At 40.6% G+C, this 24,761-nt stretch overlaps 1 protein-coding gene across 10 annotated transcripts in view; it reads right to left on the bottom strand.

Moving 5' to 3' along the window:
- RYR3 (ryanodine receptor 3) overlaps positions 1–24,761 on the bottom strand; it is a 786,940-nt gene that overhangs the window by 475,944 nt on the left and 286,235 nt on the right. For 6 of the 10 annotated variants that reach the window (XM_073638993.1, XM_073638998.1, XM_073638997.1 and 3 more), the window contains exons 4-14: positions 21,752–21,766; positions 20,755–20,829; positions 19,465–19,543; positions 19,243–19,355; positions 17,661–17,766; positions 13,811–13,904; positions 12,970–13,044; positions 12,735–12,891; positions 5,034–5,198; positions 4,121–4,242; positions 3,593–3,782 (exon numbers count right to left, since the gene is read on the bottom strand). In XM_073638993.1, coding sequence (XP_073495094.1) covers positions 3,593–3,782; positions 4,121–4,242; positions 5,034–5,198; positions 12,735–12,891; positions 12,970–13,044; positions 13,811–13,904; positions 17,661–17,766; positions 19,243–19,355; positions 19,465–19,543; positions 20,755–20,829; positions 21,752–21,766 — 1,191 coding nt within the window. The remainder of the gene's footprint in view (positions 1–3,592; positions 3,783–4,120; positions 4,243–5,033; positions 5,199–12,734; positions 12,892–12,969; positions 13,045–13,810; positions 13,905–17,660; positions 17,767–19,242; positions 19,356–19,464; positions 19,544–20,754; positions 20,830–21,751; positions 21,767–24,761) is intronic. The other 4 variants (XM_073639000.1, XM_073639001.1, XM_073638999.1 and 1 more) reach the window with 1 other exon arrangement.

The raw sequence follows: 24,761 nt of genomic DNA on the forward strand, positions 1-24,761 counted from the left end.
CCCCACATAATCCTTTATACAGAATAATGAGCCTCACAGTCCTCCATACAAAATAATGGGCTTCACATAGTCCTCCATACAGAATAATGGGCCTCACATAGTCCTCCATACAGAATAATGGGCCCCACATAGTCCTCCATACAGTATAATGGCCCCCACATAGTACACCACACAGAATAATGGGTCTCACATAGTCCTCCATACAGAATACTGGGCCTCACATAGCCCTCCATACAGAATAATGGGCCCCACATAGTCCTCCATACAGTATAATGGCCCCCACATAGTCCTCCATACAGAATAATGGGCCTCACATAGTCCTTCATACAGAATAATGGGCCTCACATAGTCCTCCATACAGAATAATGGGCCTCACATAGTCCTCCATACAGAATAATGGCCCCACATAGTCCTCCATACAGTATAATGGCCCCCACATAGTCCACCATACAGAATAATAGGCCCCATATAGTCCTCCATACAGAATAATGGGCCCCACATAGTCGTCCATACAGTATAATGGCCCCCACATAGTCAGCCATACAGAATAATGGGCCCCACATAGTCCTAGTGTCGGGGGCCAAACATAACCACCCTGCAGGCCAGATTTGGCCCATAGGCCGGAGTTTGACACTTGTGGTCTAGAGCAAGGTTGCATAAACTGTGGCACAGGGCCCACATGCAGTTTGTCATTTCATTTTGTGCAGCCCCCAACCTTCTTTATGCCGTAGTTTCCATGTCAGTGGGAAGAAAAGTTTCGCACTGCTCAGGAGCAGAGATAGGCAAGCACAAATACATCACTGTGTGACCTTATCTGGGACCCAGATTCATCAAAAGCCTAGGGTTCCCTCGCCCCTGTTTAGCTGTCCAAAAATAGATATGGGAGTTTAGAGTGTTGGCGTCTTATATGTGCAGCTTCCATCATTATAGTTTACAAGAATTGTGAAAAACAGCCAGCCACTACAACATCTATAACCTTCAATGGAGAGAGTTACAAGTGTGCTCTCTTTAGAGTACTGATTGGGGAAAAAGTAGACCACCAGTGGAACCAACATCTCTCTACACTTTTGATATTCAATAACCGCTCAAAACCCTTTTGAGTTTTATTGTGGCCCTTGGAAATAGTTCAATATAAAAATTGGCTCTCAGACCAGAAAAGATTATGCACCCCTGCCTTAGTGCAGACTTTTAGTGGAACCCTTCAAGCATAACCAGCCAGTCTCCCATGCTGGTACTGTCAGACCTCAATCTGCGTAATGTCTGCGATCCGACAAGGGCAGGCTATCGACTGATATGCTAAACTGAATGTGTCTGATCCTCTCGGATCTCAGAGTTACACAGTTTGAGGCCTGTTGAGTACCAGCATAGCAGACTGGCTGGGAATCCCTGTTCTGATGACCCTTCAAGCATACACATGTGATGTGATCAAATCCTAAGAGCATTTCCTCGTTATGAAAACTTGTAATAAGATACTACTGTATTTCAGCACTTATGGGAGAGCTCCGAGCAAAAAAATAAATAAATAGGGGCCTAATTGGGAAATATTAATGTATCATTAGTGAACCGAAAACCATGTATGGGTTTAGCAACCTTTTACATCTAAGAATGTCATCTTTACATCAAAATAATTTCATTGCATTTGATTCCTTTGTATTCAATGTGTTTTGTCAAAGCACCACTCCAATATTTTGGTTCTTTTTTCAGCACTGGAGTGGTGCTTCTAATCTAAGGTCCATTAGCAGCAGAGGAAGGGGCAGATAACATTGTAAATTGGGTCATAAAAATGCTGCTAAAAAGTGCAAAGACTTTTGGTCCCTGCATGATGAGTGGGTTTTCTGGTACTTTTATATTGATGGCCTATTCTTAGGATAAGGGTGAATCTGTAATACATTGCTACAGTCACTAAACAGCTGGTGGAGATGTGCAGCACAGCTCCAAAACTAATCACATTTGGCCGGCAGCAGCACTTTATACAGCTGATCAGTGGGGGTTTGGAGTGTGGAACCACCATCGATCTGGTATTGATCAATATAAAAGTTCCAAACTACCCCTTTAGGTCTTTTAATACATTTTATTCTTATGTGACAGAGTCACCTGTTTTATATGCGAGGGGAGGTATGTGTCACTCAGGATGCTCTCCTGCCTGAACTAAGACCTACGGAATTTCTGCCAGCATGTTATATGCTGGGGGTTACCCCTTTAAAAGGGTGTGGTTTTATGGGAATGACGTAGAGATGGGAGGGAAGTCATTCCCCATACCTCCCCCTCAGGGTGTGGCCAAACAGGGTTTAAATGTTCAGTCAGTTTGTTTTCCTGTGTGGAGTGTGTGGTCTGGAGATTGAAGTCTCCATACTGTGTGTGGCTGATGCCAGAGAGCAACACCGGAGGACTGGTGTTGCTGAAACTTCACAGGACTGTCTGCAGCCGGCAAAGGCCTTGCTGGCTAGAGGACTCTGTTATATTTCATTTTTAAGTTTTCCAGTTAACCCCAAGAGGGACTGTTTATTTTTTATGGGACGCTGCTGGAGTTTATGCCGCACAATAAAGCCGCAGGAAGTTTACCCAAACCGTGTGTCCTGTGTTTACCTCCGGAGAACCGAGCAAGTCACTTTACCACACTTATTATCTAGGACGTGATGCAGGGACATAACTTTAGAGGGTGCTTAGATGGAGGATCCACTCTTGGCCGCTGTGGGGGTCCAAAGTCCCTGCCGCCACATAAATTACTCCAGTTTTACTAGTGGCATATCATAGGTTAAGTCCCTATTTCAGATTTTGCAATCAGTATCTGGAGCTTTACAGTAAACCGCTGCTGAAATTATAAAGCTCAGACAAAAATTTCAAGGATTACAGATGCAAATAGTCACTTCAGAGAGCAAGAGGACAGAAATTCTAGTGCCACCTATTGGAAGTAACAATCCTAAAAGTCAATATCGACCCTTTAGAGGCCTTTGCCACATGACTTCGGATAAGAAACCAAACCAGCAACTCCATTTGCAGACACACCTTTTGGGATGTTTGCCCATCAACAGTGCAAAGCATGAAGACTGATTTGGCTGGGTGAAAGGCAAAATCAATTCTCTTGCTTTGCACTGATGAAGGGCATACACCCGGAAACACGTGTCTGCAAATGGAGCTGCTGGTTTGGCTTCTAATCGTAAGTCATGTGGTAAGGCTCTTTGAAGAGTCTATATTGATTTTTAGGATTGCTACTTGCAATAGGTGGTACTAGAGTTCCTGTCCTCTTCCTTTTTGAAGAAGCTATTTGCATATTTAAATTCCCAGAGGAGCATTGCATGACCTATAAGTCTCTTTACACCCACATGGCGCTCCTCACAAGGATTACCTGTTACAGTACAATTTATAGTAGTAGGACAGAAAGCTTGAAAAATACTTGCTGTAATATTTATATTTAGGTGATAAATGAAAATCAATGTGAAAATAATAAAGAAAATAATACTGCTCTATGAAAAAAATACATAAATGTAACGAGTAGATAAAATAATAAAGATGATAAAACTTCTTATATATCAATTGTACTCATGATAGAAGAAGGAGAAAAACTCTCATCACTGAGATCCCTGGGCTGTACCTCCTCTTTGAAAAGGTTCTGCCTGTTCTTGAGTGAGCGGAGCTTATTTTGTTTATCTTCATGTTCTAGTTCTTCCTCGGGAGGCTGGAAATAAGTGATCAAGTCTTGCAGGGTTTGAACTACCTCCTCAATAGGCAGGGCGATGGGGGTCGTTACTGTCCGGTTGTTTCCAGTCAGAGAATCCAGGTCACTTGCCATAAAAAAAAAAAAAAGATCTGCGTCAGCGAACAACAAGTCCCAACAGATCGGATGAATATTTTAGTGACTCCTCTTGGTGATTTGCAAATACCGCTTCAAATTCTACAGAAGCATCAGCAAAATTATAGCCTATGAATCAGTCTTAAAATTATTTGTACGGTAATGTGGATTGGAAGCAAAAATGAATGATGGGGCCTGGTGTGGAACGCTATGCTAACTCATAAGGAGAACTAGATTTGTGTGTCCTTTTTAGAAGCCATCAATAGATAGACGAACATAACGGTTTGTGAAATGTGTGGCAAAAATTAGACACTGCTGAGCGAACTGTACCTGATAAACTGGCTAAACAGGCCTGTGGTGTTACGAATGATTCTAGCAGCTTGGGACTCTTCATGCTGACACTTCTGTAATGTGACGCCATCATCCATATGGCCTTCCTGGTGCAGGATCGCCTGTTCAGAAAGAGGCAGATGTAAAATATAACTTCTAGTTAGATACAGGGAGCAGCTAGTCTGACAACGCGAAATTTTGAAAACCAAGATGCTTAGTGTATCATTGACAATTTTCACATATACACATATAGTATATATATTGATATATATATATATATATATATATATATACACCACTTAAGTTTTGAGTGTTAGCTCAAACTCAAGTGGAGCAGGATGCCTTAATTGTAGCACAACACACTAATTTTGAAGCATGTACATTCACACTGCCATAGACGCAGAATAATAAAGCATTATGTTCCATGATGTGGATCGATAATTAATTTGGTACAAGGAATTTTCGTTTACTGCCTGCTACAACATTACCATTGGGGTAGTTCTAGTGCATATTATGTGGCCATGGAAGAAAAGCCTTAATTTGTCCTATTAGGTGATAGGAATTTGTGTAGGACTTGTCTCTGCCTTATTAGCAACAACAAGGTAGGGTGTTGGTCATGGAATGGCATGGAAGGGAAACAACTGCCTTATGCCTCATCTCTGCGTGACTTCAGGCGTCATGCTGATTGACAGACGGCTGTCAAAATTGCATGACGTTGGCAGTCACGCCCAGTCAACACAGCAGAGCAGAAGAGAAGCAGCTGCCCTGTCGACGTGATGACGTTGGAAGCCACAGAATCGCTGGCAGGAGCAGTTAGTGCTGGAAGAGGTCTGCACTGGGTGGAACAGGCAGGTTGTTAGCATCTACCTGCCTGTTAGTTCTTAGACCTATAGTATATAACCTGTACACTTACTCTTCTTTTTAGTGGTCCCAGTCGTGCAGTCTTGGCATCTTGGGATTTATAGGTCAGCCACAGGCCGCTGTGTACATGCTGAATAAAGCAAATGGAATCCCCATACTTAATCTCAGCAACACCCATTCCATCAATGTCTCGCTTTGAGCCAGAGTCCAACTTTTCCTGCATTAAAAACAAAAGGCCAATGAACATTATCCAAAACTGTATATTAGTGTTTATAACGATGATGCTTGAAGTTAACGTGAATTTAATTTGGTGAAAAACAAACTTATCGACAAAATGGGACAGTTTGTAATTAAAAATATTAGTGAAAAATAAGTACAAAAATTTACAAATGGCAAAGCTATATAGTGATCATCAGAAGCAGTTATAGACCTGCCTTGCACAAGGTGTATTCTTGTACCACAGTTCTAGTAAGCTGTGAAGGCACACAGAAATTGCAAGTATATCTAAAGTTTGTTCATTTGGCTCTAGCTGTATACACTGTGTGCAGAATTATTAGGCAAGTTGTATTTTAGAGGATTATTTTTATTACTGATCAACAACTATGTTCTCAATCAACCCAAAAGACTCATAAATATCCAAGCTTAATATTTTTGGAAGTTGGAGTGTTTTTTTTTTAAAGATTTGGCTATCTTAGGAGGATATCTGTTTGTGAAGGTAACTATTACTGTGCAGAATTATTAGGCAACTTAATAAAAACCAAATATAATCCCATCTCACTTGTTTATTTTCACCAGGTAAACCAATATCAGTGCACAAAACTTAGAAATAAACATTTCTGACATGCAAAAACAAAAAAATTAGTGATCAATATAGCCACCTTTCTTTATGATGACACTCAACAGCCTTCCATCCATAGATTCTGTCAGTTGCTTGATCTGTTTTCGATCAACATTGTGTGCGGCAGCCACCACAGCCTCCCAGACACTGTTCCGAGAGGTGTACTGTTTTCCCTCCCTGTAGATCTCACATTTTATGATGGACCACAGGTTCTCTATGGGGTTCAGATCAGGTGAACAAGGGCGCCATGTCATTATTTTTTCTTCTTTTAGACCTTTACTGGCCAGCCACGCTGTGGAGTAGTTGGATGCATGTGATGGAGCATTGTCCTGCATGAAAATCATGTTTTTCTTGAACGATACCGACTTCTTCCTGTACCATTGCTTGAAGAAGTTGTCTTCCAGAAACTGGCAGTAGGTCTGGGAGTTGAGCTTCACTCCATCCTCAACCCGAAAAGGTCCCACAAGTTCATCTTTGATGATACCAGCCCATACCAGTACCCCACCTCCACCTTGCTGGCGTCTGAGTCAGAGTGGAGCTCTCTGCCCTTTATTGATCCAGCCTCTGGCCCATCCATCTGGCCCATCAAGAGTCACTCTCATCAGTCCATAAAACCTTTGAAAAATCAGTCTTAAGATATTTCTTGACCCATTCTTGACGTTTTATCTTATGTTTCTTGTTCAAAGGTGGTCGTTTTTCAGCCTTCCTTACCTTGGCCATGTCCCTGAGTATCGCACACCTTGTGCTTTTTGATACTCCACTAATGTTGCAGCTCTGAAATATGGCAAAACTGGTGGCGAATGGCATCTTGGCAGCTTCACGCTAGATTTTCCTCAATTCATTGGCAGTTATTTTGCTCCTTTTTTGGCCAACACGCTTCTTGCGACCCTGTTGGCTATTTGCCATGAAACGCTTGATTGTTCGGTGATCACGCTTCAAAAGTTTGGAAATTTCAAGACTGCTGCATCCCTCTGCAAGACATCTCACAATTTTGGACGTTTCAGAGCCCGTCAAGTCTCTCTTCTGACCCATTTTGCCAAAGGAAAGTTAGTTGCCTAATAATTAAGCACACCTTATATAGGGTGTTGATGTCATTAGACAACACCCCTCCTCATTACAGAGATGCACATCACTAGATTTACTTAATTGGTAGTTGGCTCTCAAGCCTATGCAGCTTGGAGTAGGACAACATGTATAAAAAGTATCATGTGATCAAAATACGCATTTGCCTAATAATTCTGCACGCGGTGTAAATATAGTCCCATTGACACGCTGCATAAATTGGTGGTCTGTGACTCATACTTTGCTACCAAGCAGTTCAGATAAAGCAGGCCGGCAAAAACAAAGACTGTGACCTTTACAGGAACATGTTAATTATACAGAGTTAAATCCTATAAACTCCTCCTTAACAATGTTTTATTAGTAAATGCCAAAAGCCTGCAGTGCACTACCAAAATTAACACAGAGAAGTGGCTTAAAAAAGGACTAAATGACATAATAACACTTCACTATTATAGTATGCAGACTTCTACAGCGTATGGTCACTCCCGGCGAGCGAGATAACGGCTGTGACCAATTGCATGACACGATCTAAACTTGCAGCTATTTATTCCATTTCTCCCAAATCAATTTCCTGCAGGTGAAAAAAACCTTTAAGGCAGTCTGTCAGGACAGAATGACTGTTTAAAGTCCCGCCGCTCGGTGCTTTACGGCAGGTCCAATCATTTATGTACACCTTCTCACCTGCTTGTTTTTCCTCAATCTCCACCTCCTCCTCTTTGATTGACAGTTCTGGCTTCATAGAGTCACAGAAGGGAGAAGATACATGGTAACCAAGCAGGTAGGAAGGTGTACTTAAATGTTTGGCCTTGCCATAATGCACCTAGCGCCTGTATTTGGTTTGATCCATCATTCTGTGCAGATGGAGTCTTCTTTAAAAACAATAACAGGCATTCGGCCATAAACAACCCTCAGAGTTTCTATTTCGTTCTCATCTATACTTCAGGCCAATTTATCACCAACAACATAAATATTGATTTTAGATGCAGCAGAAAGGTAAAAAAAAAACAAAAAAAAACGTAGCTTTGGTTATTTCAATATCATTGTCAGTTTTGCACAATGTGCGGCAGGAATGGCTGGAGGACTCAGTTCTTGTGGTTTAGTTTATAATGGAAACCACAATATATGAATGTAAAACATTAGTTTTGCCACCAAAAGTAAAATATCAAAATATTGGAAAAATCCAAATTAAGCACTCCAAACTGAAATAATTTAGCACTCAGGCTAATTAAGGCTCCACAATTTTTTCAAAAACCTGTTGTGTGGCCGAAATCATACACCATGATATATCCAACAAATACTAGAATCATTGCTATAAGTTTAAGGTAATATTTAGGCTTCATCCAGCGAAATGTACATCACACCAGCATATATTGTCGCTATTTTCATTCTATTTTTTTACATTCCTTAGTCTTTCTTATTCTTTTTAGATTGCAATTGTGTATTGTATTTTTTCTTCTAAATTTTGGTCCATGGAAACCACGATGCAATGCTGGAATTTTTGTATGATTTATCACTGGCACCAGACAGACCCTATTGTATTAACCTCTTAAGCCCCGCGGGTGGTTTGCACGTTAATGACCGGGCCAATTTTTACAATTCTGACCACTGTCACTTTATGAGGTAATTACTCTGGAACGCTTCAACGGATCCCCCTGATTCTGAGATTGTTTTTTCGTGACATATTGTACTTCAGGATAGTGGTAAAATTTCTTCGATATCACTTGCGTTTATTTGTGAAAAAAACGGAAATTTGGCAAAAATTTTGAAAATTTTGCAATTTTCAAAATTTTAATTTTTAAGCCCTGAAATCAGAGCGATATGTCACACAAAAGAGTTAATAAATAACATTTCCCACATGTCTACTTTACATCAGCACAATTTTGGAACCAAAATTTTTTTTTGTTAGGGAGCTATAAGGGTTAAAAGTTGACCAGCGATTTCTCATTTTTCCAACAAAATTTACAAAACCATTTTTTTAGGGACCACATCACATTTGAAGTCACTTGGAGAGGTCTTTATGACAGAAAATACCCAAAAGTGACACCATTCTAAAAACTGCACCCCTCAAGGTGCTCAAAACCACATTCAAGAACTTTATTAACCCTTCAGGTGCTTCACAGGAATTTTTTGAATGTGGAAGAAAAAAATGAACATTTAACTTTTTTCACAAAAATGTTACTTTAGACCCAATTTTTTTTATTTTCACAGGGGTAACAAGAAAAAATGGACCCCAAAATTTGTTGTGCAATTTCCCCTGGGCACGCAGATACCCAATATTTGGGGAAAAAACACTGTTTGGGCGCACGGCAGGGCTCGGAAAGGAAGGAGCGCCATTTGACTTTTTGATTGTAAAATTTGCTTGAATAATTAGCGGACGCCATGTTGTGTTTGGAGAGCCCCTGTGTGCCCAAACTTTGGAGCTACCCCACAAGTGACCCCATTTTGGAAACTAGACCCCCCAAGGCACCTTTCTAGATGCATAGTGAGCACTTGGAACCCCCAGGTGCTTCACAAATTGATTCGTAAAAATGAAAAAGTGAAAAAAAAAACACTTTTTCATTTTTACGAATCAATTTGTGAAGCACCTAGGGGTTCAGAGTGCTCACTATGCATCTAGATAGGTGCCTTGGGGGGGTCTAGTTTCTAAAATGGGGTCACTTGTGGGGGAGCTCCAATGTTTGGGCACACAGGGACTCTCTAAATGCAACATGGTATCCGCTAACAAATTGAATGGAAAATCGGCTCAAATTGTTAGCGGACACCACATTGCGTTTGGAGAGCCCCTCTGTGCCCAAACTTTGGAGCTCCCCCACAAGTGACCCCATTTTGGAAACTAGACCCCCCAAGGCACCTTTCTAGATGCATAGTGAGCACTTGGAACCCCCAGGTGCTTCACAAATTGATTCGTAAAAATGAAAAAGTGAAAAAAAAAAAAACACTTTTTCATTTTTATGAATCAATTTGTGAAACACCTGGGGTTCCAAGTGCTCACTATGCATCTAGATAGGTGCCTTGGGGGGTCTAGTTTCCAAAATGGGGTCACTTGTTGGGGAGCTCCAATGTTTGGGCACACAGGGACTCTCCAAATGCAACATGATATCCGCTAACAAATTGAGCCGACAATTTGTTAGCGGATATCATGTTGCATTTGGAGAGTTCCTGTGTGCCCAAACATTGGAGCTCCCCCACAAGTGACCCCATTTTGGAAACTAGACCCCCCAAGGCACCTATCTAGATTCATAGTGAGCACTTGGAACCCCAGGTGCTTCACAAATTGATTCATAAAAATGAAAAAGTGTTTTTTTTTTCACTTTTTCATTTTTACGAATCAATTTGTGAAGCACCTGGGGGTTCCAAGTGCTCACTATGCATCTAGATAGGTGCCTTGGGGGGTCTAGTTTCCAAAATGGGGTCACTTGTGGGGGAGCTCCAATGTTTGGGCACACAGGGGCTCTCCAAACGCAACATGGCGTCCGCTAACAATTTGAGCCGATTTTCCATTCAATTTGTTAGCGGACACCATGTCGCGTTTGGAGAGCCCGTGATGTGCCTAAACAGTGGAGCTCCCCCACAAGTGTCCCCATTTTGGAAACTATACCCCTCAAGGATTTTATTAAGGTGTATAGTGAACATTTTGAACCCAGAGGTACGGCACAGAATTTGTTTACATTAGGTCATCATATTGAATAAGTTGTCATTATTCTTGAGCGCAAGTGCTCGCTACTTGAGTTTGCATCGGGTACTCAGGTATGCACCATGTACAGCGTGTGCTCGAGTGACATGCTCGAGTCCCTGCTCCGCATGTTTCACGGTTATTAGACACCCAAAAAAAAACATGCGGGGATCGCTCGTGCATGGCAGGCAATCCCCGTAAAGTTTTTTGGCCGCGAAGCATATGGGGCAGAGACTCGAGCATGTCACTCAAATACCCACGATACTCAATGCATACCAGAGCACCCGATGCAAACTCAAGTAGCGAGCACTTGCTCTCAACACTAGTCGCCATATCGTCATCTTTTTTTCTTACTTTTGAAAAAAATCCCAACCCCAGCCCTAACCCTAGCACAGCCCTAACCCTAGCACAACCCTAGCCCTAGCACAACCCTAGCCCCAGAACAACCCTAGCCCCAGCACAACCCTAGCCCCAGCACAACCCTAGCCCCAGCACAACCCTAGCCCCAGCACAACCCTAGCCCTAGCCCAATCTTAACCCAAGAGTTTATTTTTGACGCTGTTCCTTGTGCGGTATAAGTGATTAGACGACTTTATTCTTCGGGTCGGTGTGATTACAGCAATGCCAGAATCATATGGGGTTTTTATGACTGACAGCTGTCACACACTAAAAGACGCATTTTTTGTAAAATCTAGTTTTTGCATCGCCATATTTTGAGAGCTATAATTTTTCCAGATTTTGGCAGACAGTCATGTGACGGCTCGTTTTTTGCGGGATGACTTGACGTTGTTATTGGTGCCATTTTCAGGCACGTGACATTTTTTGATCGCTTTCTATTCCGATTTTTGGGAGGCAGAATAAACAAAAACCAACAATTCAGGAATTGTTTTTTTTTTTTTTTTTATTCTGTTCCGCGTGTGGTAAAATTGATGAGGTAGCTTTATTCTTCGGGTCAGTACGTTTACAGCGGTACCACATTTGTATCATTTTTCTATGTTTTGGCGCTTATACACAATAAAAGCTATTTTATAGAAAAAAATATTTTTTAGCATCGGTTTATTCTGAGAGCTATAACTTTTTTATTTTTCGGCTGATGGAGCTGTATGGCGGCTTGTTTTTTGCGGGACGAGATGACGTTTTCGGCGGTATCATTTTTATTTATATGCGTCTTTTTGATCGCGTGTTATTCCACTTTTTGTTTGGCGGTATGGTGATAAAGCATTGTTTTTTGCTTCGTTTTTTTTTTTTTTTTTTTACCGTGTTCACTGAAGGGGTTAACTAGTGGGACAGTTTTATAGGTCAGGTTGTTCCGGACGCGGCGATACCAAATATGTGTACTTTTATTGTTTTTTTTTTTTTTTTTTTATAATAATATTTATTGATGGGTACATTATATTTTTATTTTTGGTGTATTATTTTTTTTATTTTTTTATAATATTTTTGCACATTTTTTATTTTTTTTTCCACTTTCACACAGTTTATACACTTTATTACTTTGTCCCACTCTGGGACTTTCACTTTTTTTTTTCTGATCGCCTGCATGGCACAGGAATGAAGCACCATCCCTATGCCATGAAGGCTGTCAGAAGTGCACAGTGTGAAGATTGCTTGGAGATGCACTGCGCATGCCCAAGCAATCTTCCTGCTCTCTGGTGACCCGGATGTTGTCATGACGACATCGGGTCGTCATGGCAACACCCGGGAAGCCTTTGCAAACTGCGCTGGAAGCCGGAAGAGGAGGTGAGTATCGCCGATCACCTCCCCTTGCCCCCGCAATGCCGCGATCGACTTCGATCACAGCATCGCGGGGGTTAATGTGCTGGGAGCGGTGCAGGACCGCTCCCTGCACATAGTACCGGGTGTCAGCTGTGACAATCAGCTGACACCCGGCAGCAATCGCGCCCGCACAGCCTGTGTGCGCGCGCGATCGCCATGACGTACTAATACGGGTCTGGCTCTTAAGTCCCAGGGCACAGACGCGTATTAGTACGTCAGATGTTATTAAGGGGTTAATATAGTGTCTGTCTGAATCATATGTCGGGTCTGTCCTTTTGACAGAATAATATCGCTGCATGCGGTTATTCATCCTGTATGTTTTGTAAAATTACAAAAGCGTACAATTTTTCATTACTATGTGGGTTTTTTTGGCCTTGTAGGTTTTAACAGTAATCACCATTTACCTTTGATGCTCTGAAACAGAATGCTGAAGACTTGGTATCAGACTTTGCTCGGTCTTGTAGCACTAATCCTTGGTCCTCTGTCAGTGCCAAATACTGCCCAGTTGTAATATGCCGTAGGCGGAATGTCTGCCCCCATTTGATGTGACTGCCACTCCAACTGCAGAAAAAAAAAAGCATTAAAAAGAGATTCCATCAGAAATGTGCTAAAAGCAACATAGAAAATATACATGGGTACCTTATTCTAAGGGGTTCCACTCTCCATAACGACCTGGCACGAACACCAGCTCCTCCTGCTTCATAATTAACTTTCCTAGCAAGATAAAGGCACATATATAGGTTTATAATAAAAATATAATAATAAACATTGTAAGACTGTGAATTTCATATACAGAAACGTCACAGGACTGTGTTTGACTAGGATAGACGAAACACATAGAATTGGGCTGCACTGCTGCAATGAAATTCTCTAGATGTGACAGAATGGAAAATATTCAGAAACACTAAGCATTTCGATGCCGAACCTGTGTATTTTTCAACTGAAAAAGTATATGTTGTTTTTTTCACTTGAAAAAGAAGCTGGTTCGGCATCGAAAAGCGTGGCGATAATGAAAACCTTCATCTCTATCACATCAAGAGAATTTTGTTCCAGCAGCACAGCCCATTTTAACGTGTTTCGCCCAAGTTGGTCGATTTCTTCAGGCGAATGTCCTCCCCAGCCACAGGGGAGGAGCAGCTGGTATTGTATAGTCATTCAATAGTTGTCTCTCACACATCCTCTACAGGTGTGCACCATACACAGAGGTTGCCAGGCTCATGCCAAGAAATGTGCACGTGACTGCTCTTGCTCGTACATGTACAGAGTAATGTGCATTACCAACATTAACATACAGTATGATGATCCAAGTATAAGATGGCCCTGATGACACTGACCAATAGGAATAAGAAGCTATACAGGATCCATAAAGTCACTGCACGGAGGTTATCGCTGGTTATCTTGTGCATGGCATGATTATGACACTATTTATTATGTTTTATGACTTTCTATCCCAATGAATCTCTATTTCTCTTAATCTAACCTATGTTGAGCTTCGGCTGGGTCAGTAGATGGGATTGTCAAACATTCATCATGGCCATGGAAAAACCGGACCACGTGTCCACCGAGAAGGTACCCTGAAAGAATACAATACATTTAAAATAGAAAATGAAATCAAGACATTTTGTATAATCTGTAGCCAACGCAAATTATATCATTCATTAAAGGGGTTATCCCCATCTCAAAGATCCTATCTCAATATGTAGTAGGTGTAATAGTAATAATATTATCAAATACCTCCAATTAGAAATGTATTATAGTTCTTCTGATTAACTATGTCACTTACTCCATGAGCAGGGCATTGTAGTATCCATAGATACGACCACTCATACAGTGATAGTGAGTTGTTAGTGGTCGTAACCATGGATACCCAAGATACTGCAATGCCCTGAACATAGGGTAAGTGACACAGCAAATCAGAAGAACTATACTACATTTCTAATTTGAGCTTTTAGCTAATATTATTATTATACCTACTACATATTGGAATAAGGTCTTGGAGATGGGAATACCCCTTTAAATTACGCCTTATGTTATACTCAGAAAACATGTATAAGGGCAGGGACACACTGCTATATAACTCGTTTGATGATAGCATTGCACTGCACGGACTGGCCGGCACCTCTCCTGACCTGAGTATGACAGCATGACGGATTTCTATGCAACTGTCAAGGTCAGGAGAGGTGCCGGCCAGTACGAGGTTTATGATGCGATCCTCGCACAAGAAATATGGCAGTTTGTCTCTGCTCTAAGTGTCAGAAGAGGCAGTATAACGGCAACAACGGTGGTTTAGAAGAGCTTTCAATTTCTCCTTAAAGGCAAAACCACATACCATTGTTTTCTCTAAGTTGCATGGCTGTGCAGCTCAGAAACTAAACCAACTCACTCAAGTCTTCTCGTGTGCAAACTTCCCTAAAGGGAATGTCCAGTCTAAAAAGGAAAGTCTGCAGTCACAGTATGTAACAGCAGAATTGTGAGAATGTGCGATGTCCACACTGTTACGATTCCCTTGTATGCCCCATGCAGGTGGGTGGTCAAGTGACCGAATGGTATGCGATGCGATTTGCATACTTGTTGTTACATGCCAACTAGCATCACTCAGGTTCAATATATAGAAGATAATTGTGAAAAGCTGGCTGAGACTAGTCAGCAAGTCACTGCCAGTATACAAATTCCATAAATGAGATTACATGACCACATACTCTCATGAGGCATACAGGGGAATCGTGACAGTGTGGGCACTACACACTAAAACTTAGTGTGCAAATGAAACTTGGAAAAATATTTATTCCATGCCAAAGTATGCAACGTTGCATTTCTTTGGCATGGAATAAATATTTTTCTCAGTTTTACTGAAGGATGTGCTTGTATTTTGAGATCTGGAGGTTTGCACCCCCATTGGTGGATTGATGCAGTTTTGTTGTTTTCTCCTTCCTATCCCATCCGTATAGTTATCTGAAAGCAACAAACGACTGGCTGATCTAAGGACAGGACATCGTCTAACCTGAAGTGATGACGTCATGTCCATCAGTCACCTGACTACGCAGCTAATCAGTGGCATCAGCAGTCACCTGACTGTATGGGTGGCATAACACTTATGGTCCTGGCAGAGACCACCACAGCGAAGGCATTGGAGCACCAGGGGTTCACATATGTATTTTAATCCTCTCCAGTGCTCCCTTTATGCTGCTACTTTCTTTGTTGTCAATGCTCCAGCGGAAACATCCCATCTACGTGACTGCTGCAGCCAATCACTGGCCTCAGTGGTCGTGATGAGATAGACAGCAACAGACCATTGGCTGCAGCGATGATGTATTATAGATGGGACATTACCACTGCAGCTCTGCCAACAAGGAATCTCAGGAAACAACACAAAAGCAGAGTTTAAGTGTCAGGGGTCTCCACATGGGAGCAATGCGTGGTGCGTTGTATTATTTTAAAACGTTACCAGCCTGTTGCCTGAAGAAAGATTGAATGACGGTGTTTAAATTCCTGATGTTTAACTTTTATTTTGCATGCTTATTTTAAAGAAAGGATTAAACTCCATCTACAAAACAATATCCAAATTGGGTTTTTGCAAAACTAAATTAAGTAAAAAGAAAAAAAAACCTTATAAAAATCATGTTGCCATTCCATACAGTAAGCAGGCTTCTAATGCTTATATGTCTCAAATCATCATGGTTTAAATATTTAATAATTTGGTTAAGAATGTAATCGTGACATTTACTGAAGACAAATCAAATGAGAGAGGAATAGCAGAGTTTAAAAAAGGTTACATAGATGTGACACTCATCAATGTGCGTCATAGCCGGATCCTTAGGGCATTGAGCTCAACAAGATAAGGATAAAAACAGAGGGATTCTGCTGCTCCTGTCAACTTCAATGTTAATGGTAGATTTGGCGTTTCAGGCCATTTAACAGAGATGGTGGTTCAGACGAACCTTTCGAGTCTCACAACCAAAGAACAGAGCACTCTAATCACACTGTATCTCTGGGGCTGCGGAGCCAAGACTGCGAGATGGACAGAAATATGAAGTTATTTTATTTCTAGACTTCTATTAAGAGCTCTTCTATTAACTTGCAAATCGCCACTATTTTTAATTTAAAATCTAGTCAGAAGAAAAGCTTACGCTTTAGCAGCATCCTACATGGGAATTTTTTCCATAGTTTTTTAAAGTGTAACCTTAAGGGGTTATCCAACCCAGCGTACTTCTGTCTTTCAGATGAGCGGTACCAATGAAGCTACAACTTCATACACCTGCTGAGATGTGCGCACGATCGACAAGTATCGGGCACATGGCCTATTCTAATGAACAGGACCTGCAGAACATGCATGCATCTGGGCAGATGTGTGGGGGCGTACCACTTACCCCCAATGCAGCGTTAAGCGGATAACCATATTTAAAGAGCTGTCAGATTTTACAAATGTTCAGAAAGACAGGATGCAATAAAATACCAATTAACTGTTACCTGATGAAGCATTCACTGCTTCAGTGCCACCAACCTGGTAGCCCAACGGTCTTTTATAGCTCTTCGTAAGGTGACCACTGCAGCCAATCACTGACCTCAGGCAATAATGGTAGCATAGTTGTCAGGTGACCACTGAGGCAAGTGACTGGAATCAGAGATCACCAGAGGATATTTAGAACATCTTAACAGCAAGGCTACTTGAAAGACCAACAGGACCACAAGGGCAGGATGAAATTTACCATGTGAGTGTACTTTAAAGCAGTGCTCCCAAACTCCAGTCCTCATACAGATCTCATTTTCAGGATTTCCTTAGTATTGCAGAGGTGATAGAATTATCACCTGGACAATACTAAGGAAATCCTGAAAATGAGATCTGTAGGTGGCTCTTGAGGACTGGAGTTGGGGAATACTGCTTTAATGCATCTCCTGCTTTCTGGACATTTAAGAAAAATTTGGACAATTCTTTTAATCTCCTGGGCCCCTATAACATGAGTTGTAGCATTATTATTCTTACAAGAGGTAGAGAAATCTTTTGGGCCCCCAGAATTCAAGGCCCAGGTGCATCAACAACTTGTGAGTCCCCTATATATTTCAGCTGCTCATTTTACTTTTTAAGATACTACATGTTACTCACAAAATTTAAAATGTTTCCTACAAAATATAAAAAATAATTACTCCACAAGCCACTGAGGTATTGTTCTATCAGACTAGAATAAAATTTTCTAGACATTGGAATAGACGTCCCAAGAAAGATGAAGTAGAGCTAAAGTGGACAATTGATTTGACTGAACAACACTTTACATAACTGTGGCCTAGTCCAGAGCTAATGATGAGTACCGCCGTTATACAAGTATGAACCTCACCTTCTTCCACACTGCTCCCAGAGCACGTTGGATGGACATTCCAGAGGGTCTGCATGAAAGACGCATCTACCTGGATGTTGCCCATCCCATTGGATATGGATAGATGCTGTCAGATAAAGTTGAGATAATGTTATGCTATAGCACAGTATTGTTAAAGAGGACCTCATCAAATTTTTCATGTTGAGGTGGACACACATTGTAATAGTAGCTGCAGAGTGATTTATTTTTATTTTATTTCGTCTCTCCATTGCAGAGATGTTAACAACCAAAGTATTTGGCATCTGATGAGTTAACTTTAGCTAAGTCAAGTGGATGTCTTCACTGGGCATGTACTTCTCCCTGTATGAGTTGCTATTGCTATTATGATTGCTAATATCTCCGCAATGAAAAAAGGCAAAATTAAAAAACACGCTTTATTCCACCCTGCAGCCACTACTACGTGTGTCCGGCTCAACAGGAAAAATGGTCCTCTTTAAGCATGTTAAAAGTTTTTACTAATGCAAGGAAATGTAATATAGTCTTGTTTTAGACTATAGTTCTGCTCAAACCCTCATAGAGAACAATTAAATCATTTTTTAATTTAACAATATATAATTTGCACATGACTAAAAGTAATGGTGCATCCATAGCTTTGAAGAGTAACCACCGTTTTATTTTTTCCCCCATGAATCAATAGTAGACATGAAAATAAGAAACTTTGTTATATATCTAATCAGAGAAATCTGCTTCTTTCTCCTCCTGAACTGATCTTTCATTCTCAATATTCTCAATTAAAATCTGTCTTCGGTGAACACAGACTTTCCTATTAATGAGATAGGAGATTACAGTTGTCGCTCAAAAAGTTCTATAGAGAAGTGTAACTGTGGTTTCAGGAAATCTTGCAGCAGAATGTCTCTGTTTGCCTCTAGCTCTTCCTCTCTCCATAGAATGTCAAAAGCACCAACTGCCATCTTCTATCTCAGTAATGTAAATATTCTGTCTTCACTGAATACAGATGTTACCCGGGAATTGACAGTCAAAGATCAGTCCAGCAGAAAAAGAAGCAGATTTCTCTGATAAAAGTAATCAACTTTGTACTATATCTTATGTGTACTATTGATCTATGAAATACAAATTAAAAGGACAGCTACTCTTTAAGTAAAAATAAAGATTTTGGTAAGCCATTTTCAGGTTGGTATAATACCACTATAAAGGTATTCTATTTAAAAAGTGACACCTCATCCCAGTACAATGAATTCATATCCCGTATGTGCAATCACGTGTCACTACTGAGGGGAAAAAATCCAATATTTTAATAATTGAGAAGTCAAATATTTATAATCTGATGCTGTGATGAAATGACAGGAAAAAATGTAATGTTTCAGAAGATTCATTCATATTATGAAGCACGATATACAATCATATTAGATATTAGGACACATAGGACCCGCAACAAAAGGGTAAAGAGGCAAATAATATCACTAATACATTAAATATATTAGATCTATACTAATATATTAGATATTAGGACACATAGGACCCTCAACAAAAAGGTAAAGAGGCAAATACTATAGTAGATTGTACACAAATATAACACACTTACTAGATATCTTTCAGAGGACACACTAACTAAAATCAGATCATCCCCAATACGAACTTTCTCGCCTTCTGATCTTTGCTTGGATGCAGGATGTATTGTCCACCAGCAAGCCTCTCCTACAAGCAAAAAGAAAATATATGTATACACACATGTACTTTTTGGGTGAAATAATATTTAAAAGGCAATAATAAACATTCCCATCTTTTGCTGAAGCTCTCATATTACCTGTTGCCGTATCTCGCAATCCAACATCAAAAGCAAGTTTATCTGTAAAGGATCTGGATGTTGTCAGACACGTCAAGTACTGTGAATTAGATTAAGAACAGATAAAATAATCCATAACTTGCATGGAAATTATAACTAAATTAACATAATAACCAATTTAAAGAAACTGCAAAATTGAGTCAAGCACAAAATGGTATTAGGAAGCTATTCAGATGACGTGATGCCCTACAGAATTACATGAAATGCACGCCTTTCAGTAGCCATTGAATGTATTGCAGCAGTCTGTATCTCAAATATTGTAGGTTGTATAGCAAGTGTTAGGAATCAAACATTTTACAGTCCAGCCTGTTACCAGCGACTGGAATACAAAACATTAAAAGGAATCTTTCACCAGGTTCTTGTTATATAATCCGAGAGGAACAACATGATGTCGGGGCAGAAACCCTGATTCTAGCGATGTGTCACTTACTTAACTGGCTTCTGTAGTTTTGATAAAATCCCAGTTTTCTCTGCTGCAGATCTAGCAGTTCTCTGAATACTGTGCTATGTATAACCCCGCCCACAGCCCTGATTGGCAGATTTCTGAGTACACTATGCATAGGCAGAAATTTGCCAATGGGGGCGTGGTTGGACTACCTAGCAGCTGGCCAAGTAGTCCTCCAGCGGTCATCTCCTGCTGCTAAAACAGTGATTTAAAAAAAAAAAATACACTAAGCAGCCAAATAAGTGATCCATCACTGAAATCAGGGTCTCTGTCTCTACATTATGCTGCGCTCAGAATAGGTGGCAAAAACTTGGTGACAGATTCCTTTTAGCATTAAATTGTTGACTCAGTCTGTAAAATATTCTTGACAGAACAGGAGCAGAAATGCTGAATTTGATATTCATCTCTCTAGGGCTATATTTTTTTGTTCAGTGTGTTACCATAATGAGGTAGAAAATTTGGATGTTATGTTAGGTATGATGTAATACTGTTTAGCTGACGCCATTGGAGTTTTAGGGCATATGAAAGAGAAGGGAAAACCTCTCTACAAGATTGAGTTGTAATGAGCCACATACAGTAAACGCAGCTCCTGCTCTGCCGGACCTGGCCTGTCCATTTATTAAACAGGTAGCCATTACTTTCCCCTGCAGCAGCCTAGGTAGAGCATATTACTATGAAAGAGTGAAATACAGTTGATATGCTTGAATTATGTAACACACTGAATAAGACCAACGTATATCCCCCAGCCAATAATGCCACAAGTGCGCAACAATTACCACAATATGCCACAACATCTTGATACTTACCATACCACTGAATGAATGTCGCAATAAGATCGCATGGCCATAGAGTAATGTTCTATGACCGCCTCCTTGTGATGCCTGTAGTGCAATGGAGAAAAATAATTACTCAATTGACAGAAGATTGCGTAAATGGAAGGAGAATGCATGTCCAAAAATGACCATGAGACTCTATATGGATGATATAATAAGAAAGAAATATGTTTCATAAGTATAACAATTGCCAAATATCTGAATTTTGTATAGAAATACCTGGATTTGTAGTTCTGTTTTTCTCTGAATATATTAAACATATGAAGCAAATTTAAAGTGAAGTTGTCAGCACATTTGTATATATGGAATTTTATAGCTGGTAGACATTTGTCTCCCATAAAAATGATGCTTTCTTTGTAGTCATACAATGTGCAAGTTGTGAGAAAGCTAGCATAGAAGCTATATGCAAATCAGGCTGGAAATACACTGGAGGCATGTCAATACACTTGGACTATGTTTTCCAATTGCATCGACACACCCCCAATGCACTTCCAGACTGATTTGCATATGGCTTCTACATAAGATTTCTCACAGCTGCCACACTGGATGTCTACAAAGACGGCATTATTTTTATTGGGGATATGAGCCTATATGGCCAAACCATTACTTCTGTATGTAAAAATATGCTGAAAGTTTCCTTTTAAGCATTACATACCAAAAAAACTATTGGAAAAATAAAGTCTTGTTTTACTAGTACAATACAGAACACACTCACAGCCAGTAAGACATGCGACAGTCTTGGGACAAACTGGCTACATATCAAGATATAGCAATCAAGCAGAACAAATAAAACATAGAACACGGAGAAATATTTAAAGTGAATTTCTTCATATTTGTAAACAATTCATTTTGTGTTTTTAGTACTTATGACTTTATTCATTGTCATCAGGGTCTGATCAGCTTGATATGTAGCCATAGAGGATGCATTGTGGGTCAGTCACGGGCTCCGTTCTGTTCTAGTTTCTCTTACCTTCCTTGTAAACTTCTAGGGAGCATTTAGAAAAAATATAAATGAAAAAAGCAGCAAATACAGAGCGTAGCATTTACTTAAAGGTTTCTTAAGGGTTTCTCCTTCTGTGTCATCAGAACACTACCAGTTCATGACAACTAAACAGAAGCTGAACATGTTCTTGTATAACATTAAAGGAAGCCTGTCAAATTGTATATAGAGTACAATCATTAGGCAGCATGTTACAGAGCCAGAGGAGAACAACATATTGATACATAGTTTTGAGGGAAACAAATATGGCATAACTTGTATCTCGTTCATTTTAATTCCTAGTCTTTCTATGCTGAGGAGTTCAGTGAGCGGTCTTACTTATTGAGTGACAGCTACATGTGTACGCACGGTCATCCATCCCCAAGTCAGACTGACCACTGGAACCTAAGCATAGAAATACAGGGAATAAAAATGCATACTTATTTTACCGCAAATATATTAATCTGCTCAGCTTCTCCTGCCCTATAGCATAACACCTGCAGATCAACATGTCAACCTCTCTTTAAACGAGAAGCTTCTCATTACCTTATTGTGATGCTATCACACTGTCCTAAACAGTTACAAAACAGTATAGGGTGCTAACATTCAGTTATGACAGTCCAGGGAATAATTTATAACTGTATTTTTCTGTTATACAGCCAATGAATGATATGGTCTGGGGGTAAATGCCGATTTCACTACTGCGACATCAAATGTAATGCATGTGAACAAGGTCATTTTGCAATCCCTATGAAACCACGAAAAGCTGAGTGCAGTTGGATTTTTTGGGACTTGCATGTCGCGGTCGCAGTACCCTAGGAGTTGCAGTGTGTTCCCATTCATTGGCATTATGTGGAGATGTAACAGCGGCACATAGCGTTCAATAGCCGCGTAACCAGTATCAAAGCCAATGTTGCCGTGTAGACCCAGCCTTATGGTTACTTGTAAATAGCAGCTTTCCTTATAAATTAAACAAGGATTTGCAAGTCAAATAAGTCACAATATTCTGAAAAGAATAGCTGTACCATAAATAGCAAATAATTGAGACAGTTCTATAATAGCTATTATTAAAATATCACAAATCAATATTGGAAAGCAAATATTGAAAAGAAAGTGGAGCAATATAAGTAATCATTGTCATGATCGAGACAACAATTAAAGTGAAACACTCAAAGACACCGTAATGTTGCCATCCTGCCGTCATACAGTAAAGTAACCGCATTTTAAAAGATTATAATCAATACATACTGAGAGGTAATGGCGAGAACACATACTACTCATAATACATGAAGCATATTCTTCTAAAGTGTGTTGACTAATTTCGCAATATATTTTGAGGACAATCAGAACTTTGTTTTTCTGCTACAGAGATCAAATGCCCTGTAAAGATAAGTTCTGGGCTGCATGCAGTCACAATAGAGAGGAGATAAGCAATGTGGTGCATGGTTTGTGATTCAGTTTATTATAGAAGCAGTATAACGTCAGTTCCTTGTCTTAGTAAAGTGATTTGGAGTCATGTATAGGAAATTGGAACTCCCTCCCAATTGCTACAGAAATATGATGTTGAACATTGGATACCTTCATTAAAGGGAACCGGTCATGTAATTCCTGCTGCCCCAATCAAGGGTCCAGCTCTCTCATTACAAAAATGTATGTTTTACTTCAAAATGGTGCAATGCTTAAAGGGAATATGACCAGAAATTCAGGCTGATCTAGAGTCTGGTTGAGGTATTTCAGCAGTGCATAATTTACACGAAATGCTATGGCACTTCAGAGAAAATATACATTGAAAAGCCAGCAGGGAACTGTGTGTCTTAAATAACTAATTCAAAGCAGATCCTTGGCAGCTACGCCCCATCCTGCACCTCTAGACAGGTCTTTCCCAATGTCCATATGCAGCGGGTGAAATAAGTATTGAACACGTTACCAATTTTTAAAAGTAAATATATTTCTAAAGGTGCTATTGACATGAAATTCTCACCAGATGTCGGTAACAACCCATCCAATCCACACAGGCAAAGAAATCACCATAGATGTCCATAAATTAAGTTATGTGTAATAATGATATATGACACATTGAAAAAGTATAGAACACATGAATAAAGAGAGGTGAAAAAGGCCATGGAAACTCAAGACACCAACTGAAATCTATCAGTAATTAGAAAGCAATCCTGCCACTTAGTGAAAAATAATATCAGCTGCTTCAGCTGATGACTTATAAAAAGGTATCTCATTACCAAGATGTCACACAAGAAACATCTCATGATGGGTAAAATCAGTGAGCTGTCTCAAGACCTTCACAACCTTATTGTTGCAAAACATATTGATGCCATTTGTTACAGGAGAATTTATAAACTATGGAAGTGACGCACCCCCTGGGCCATGTTCAGGGGATACCCGGATCTGGATAGGGGTAGTAGTCCTTGTGGCGGTGACCCGGTCCGTGCCCAGGGTGTCAACTAAGTGTGTGGCAGTCTTGGTAGATGTTGTTTCTGTGTCGACTACGCCACCCGTTGATTTGCGGTCACAAGGCCGCCGCTGCAGAACAGTCCGCTGAGGCCGGTAGTATGGGTGCAGCGATGGTGGTATAACCCCCAACGGGAGGGGTATGGCCTCAGGGCAGCTGGTGCGGATGATGGGGGTAGTGATAGTGCAGAAAGGAGAGTCAGAGACGTGAGATGCAGTTTCAGGGTTTTTACTTACAGGTGTTCCTTCAGTCACTCTGGCCTTGAGTGACCACCCGAGCCGTGCCCCCAGGCAGTTCCGGAGCGTGGTCCTGAGCTCCCTTCTCTTTCTCTCTCTGCTTGCCATCCCCACCAGGGATCCACCTTTGTCCGGTTCCCTTGGGCCTTCTACGGTAAAACCTTCTCTGGCTTTCCTGACCCTACTCTCGGTGTACCTTCCTGGTGGATGTGGTGAGGGTCGTGGCAAAGCTTGACCACGACCTCCGGTTCCTGGTTAAGGGTTACTTTTGCCTCCGCCAGCTTGGGATCCGGTGCCC

This window comes from Phyllobates terribilis, unplaced genomic scaffold (genome assembly GCF_046119375.1).
Source record: "Phyllobates terribilis strain yellow unplaced genomic scaffold, ASM4611937v1 Scaffold_7__3_contigs__length_470593459, whole genome shotgun sequence".
Classification (NCBI taxonomy): Eukaryota; Metazoa; Chordata; class Amphibia; order Anura; family Dendrobatidae; genus Phyllobates; species Phyllobates terribilis.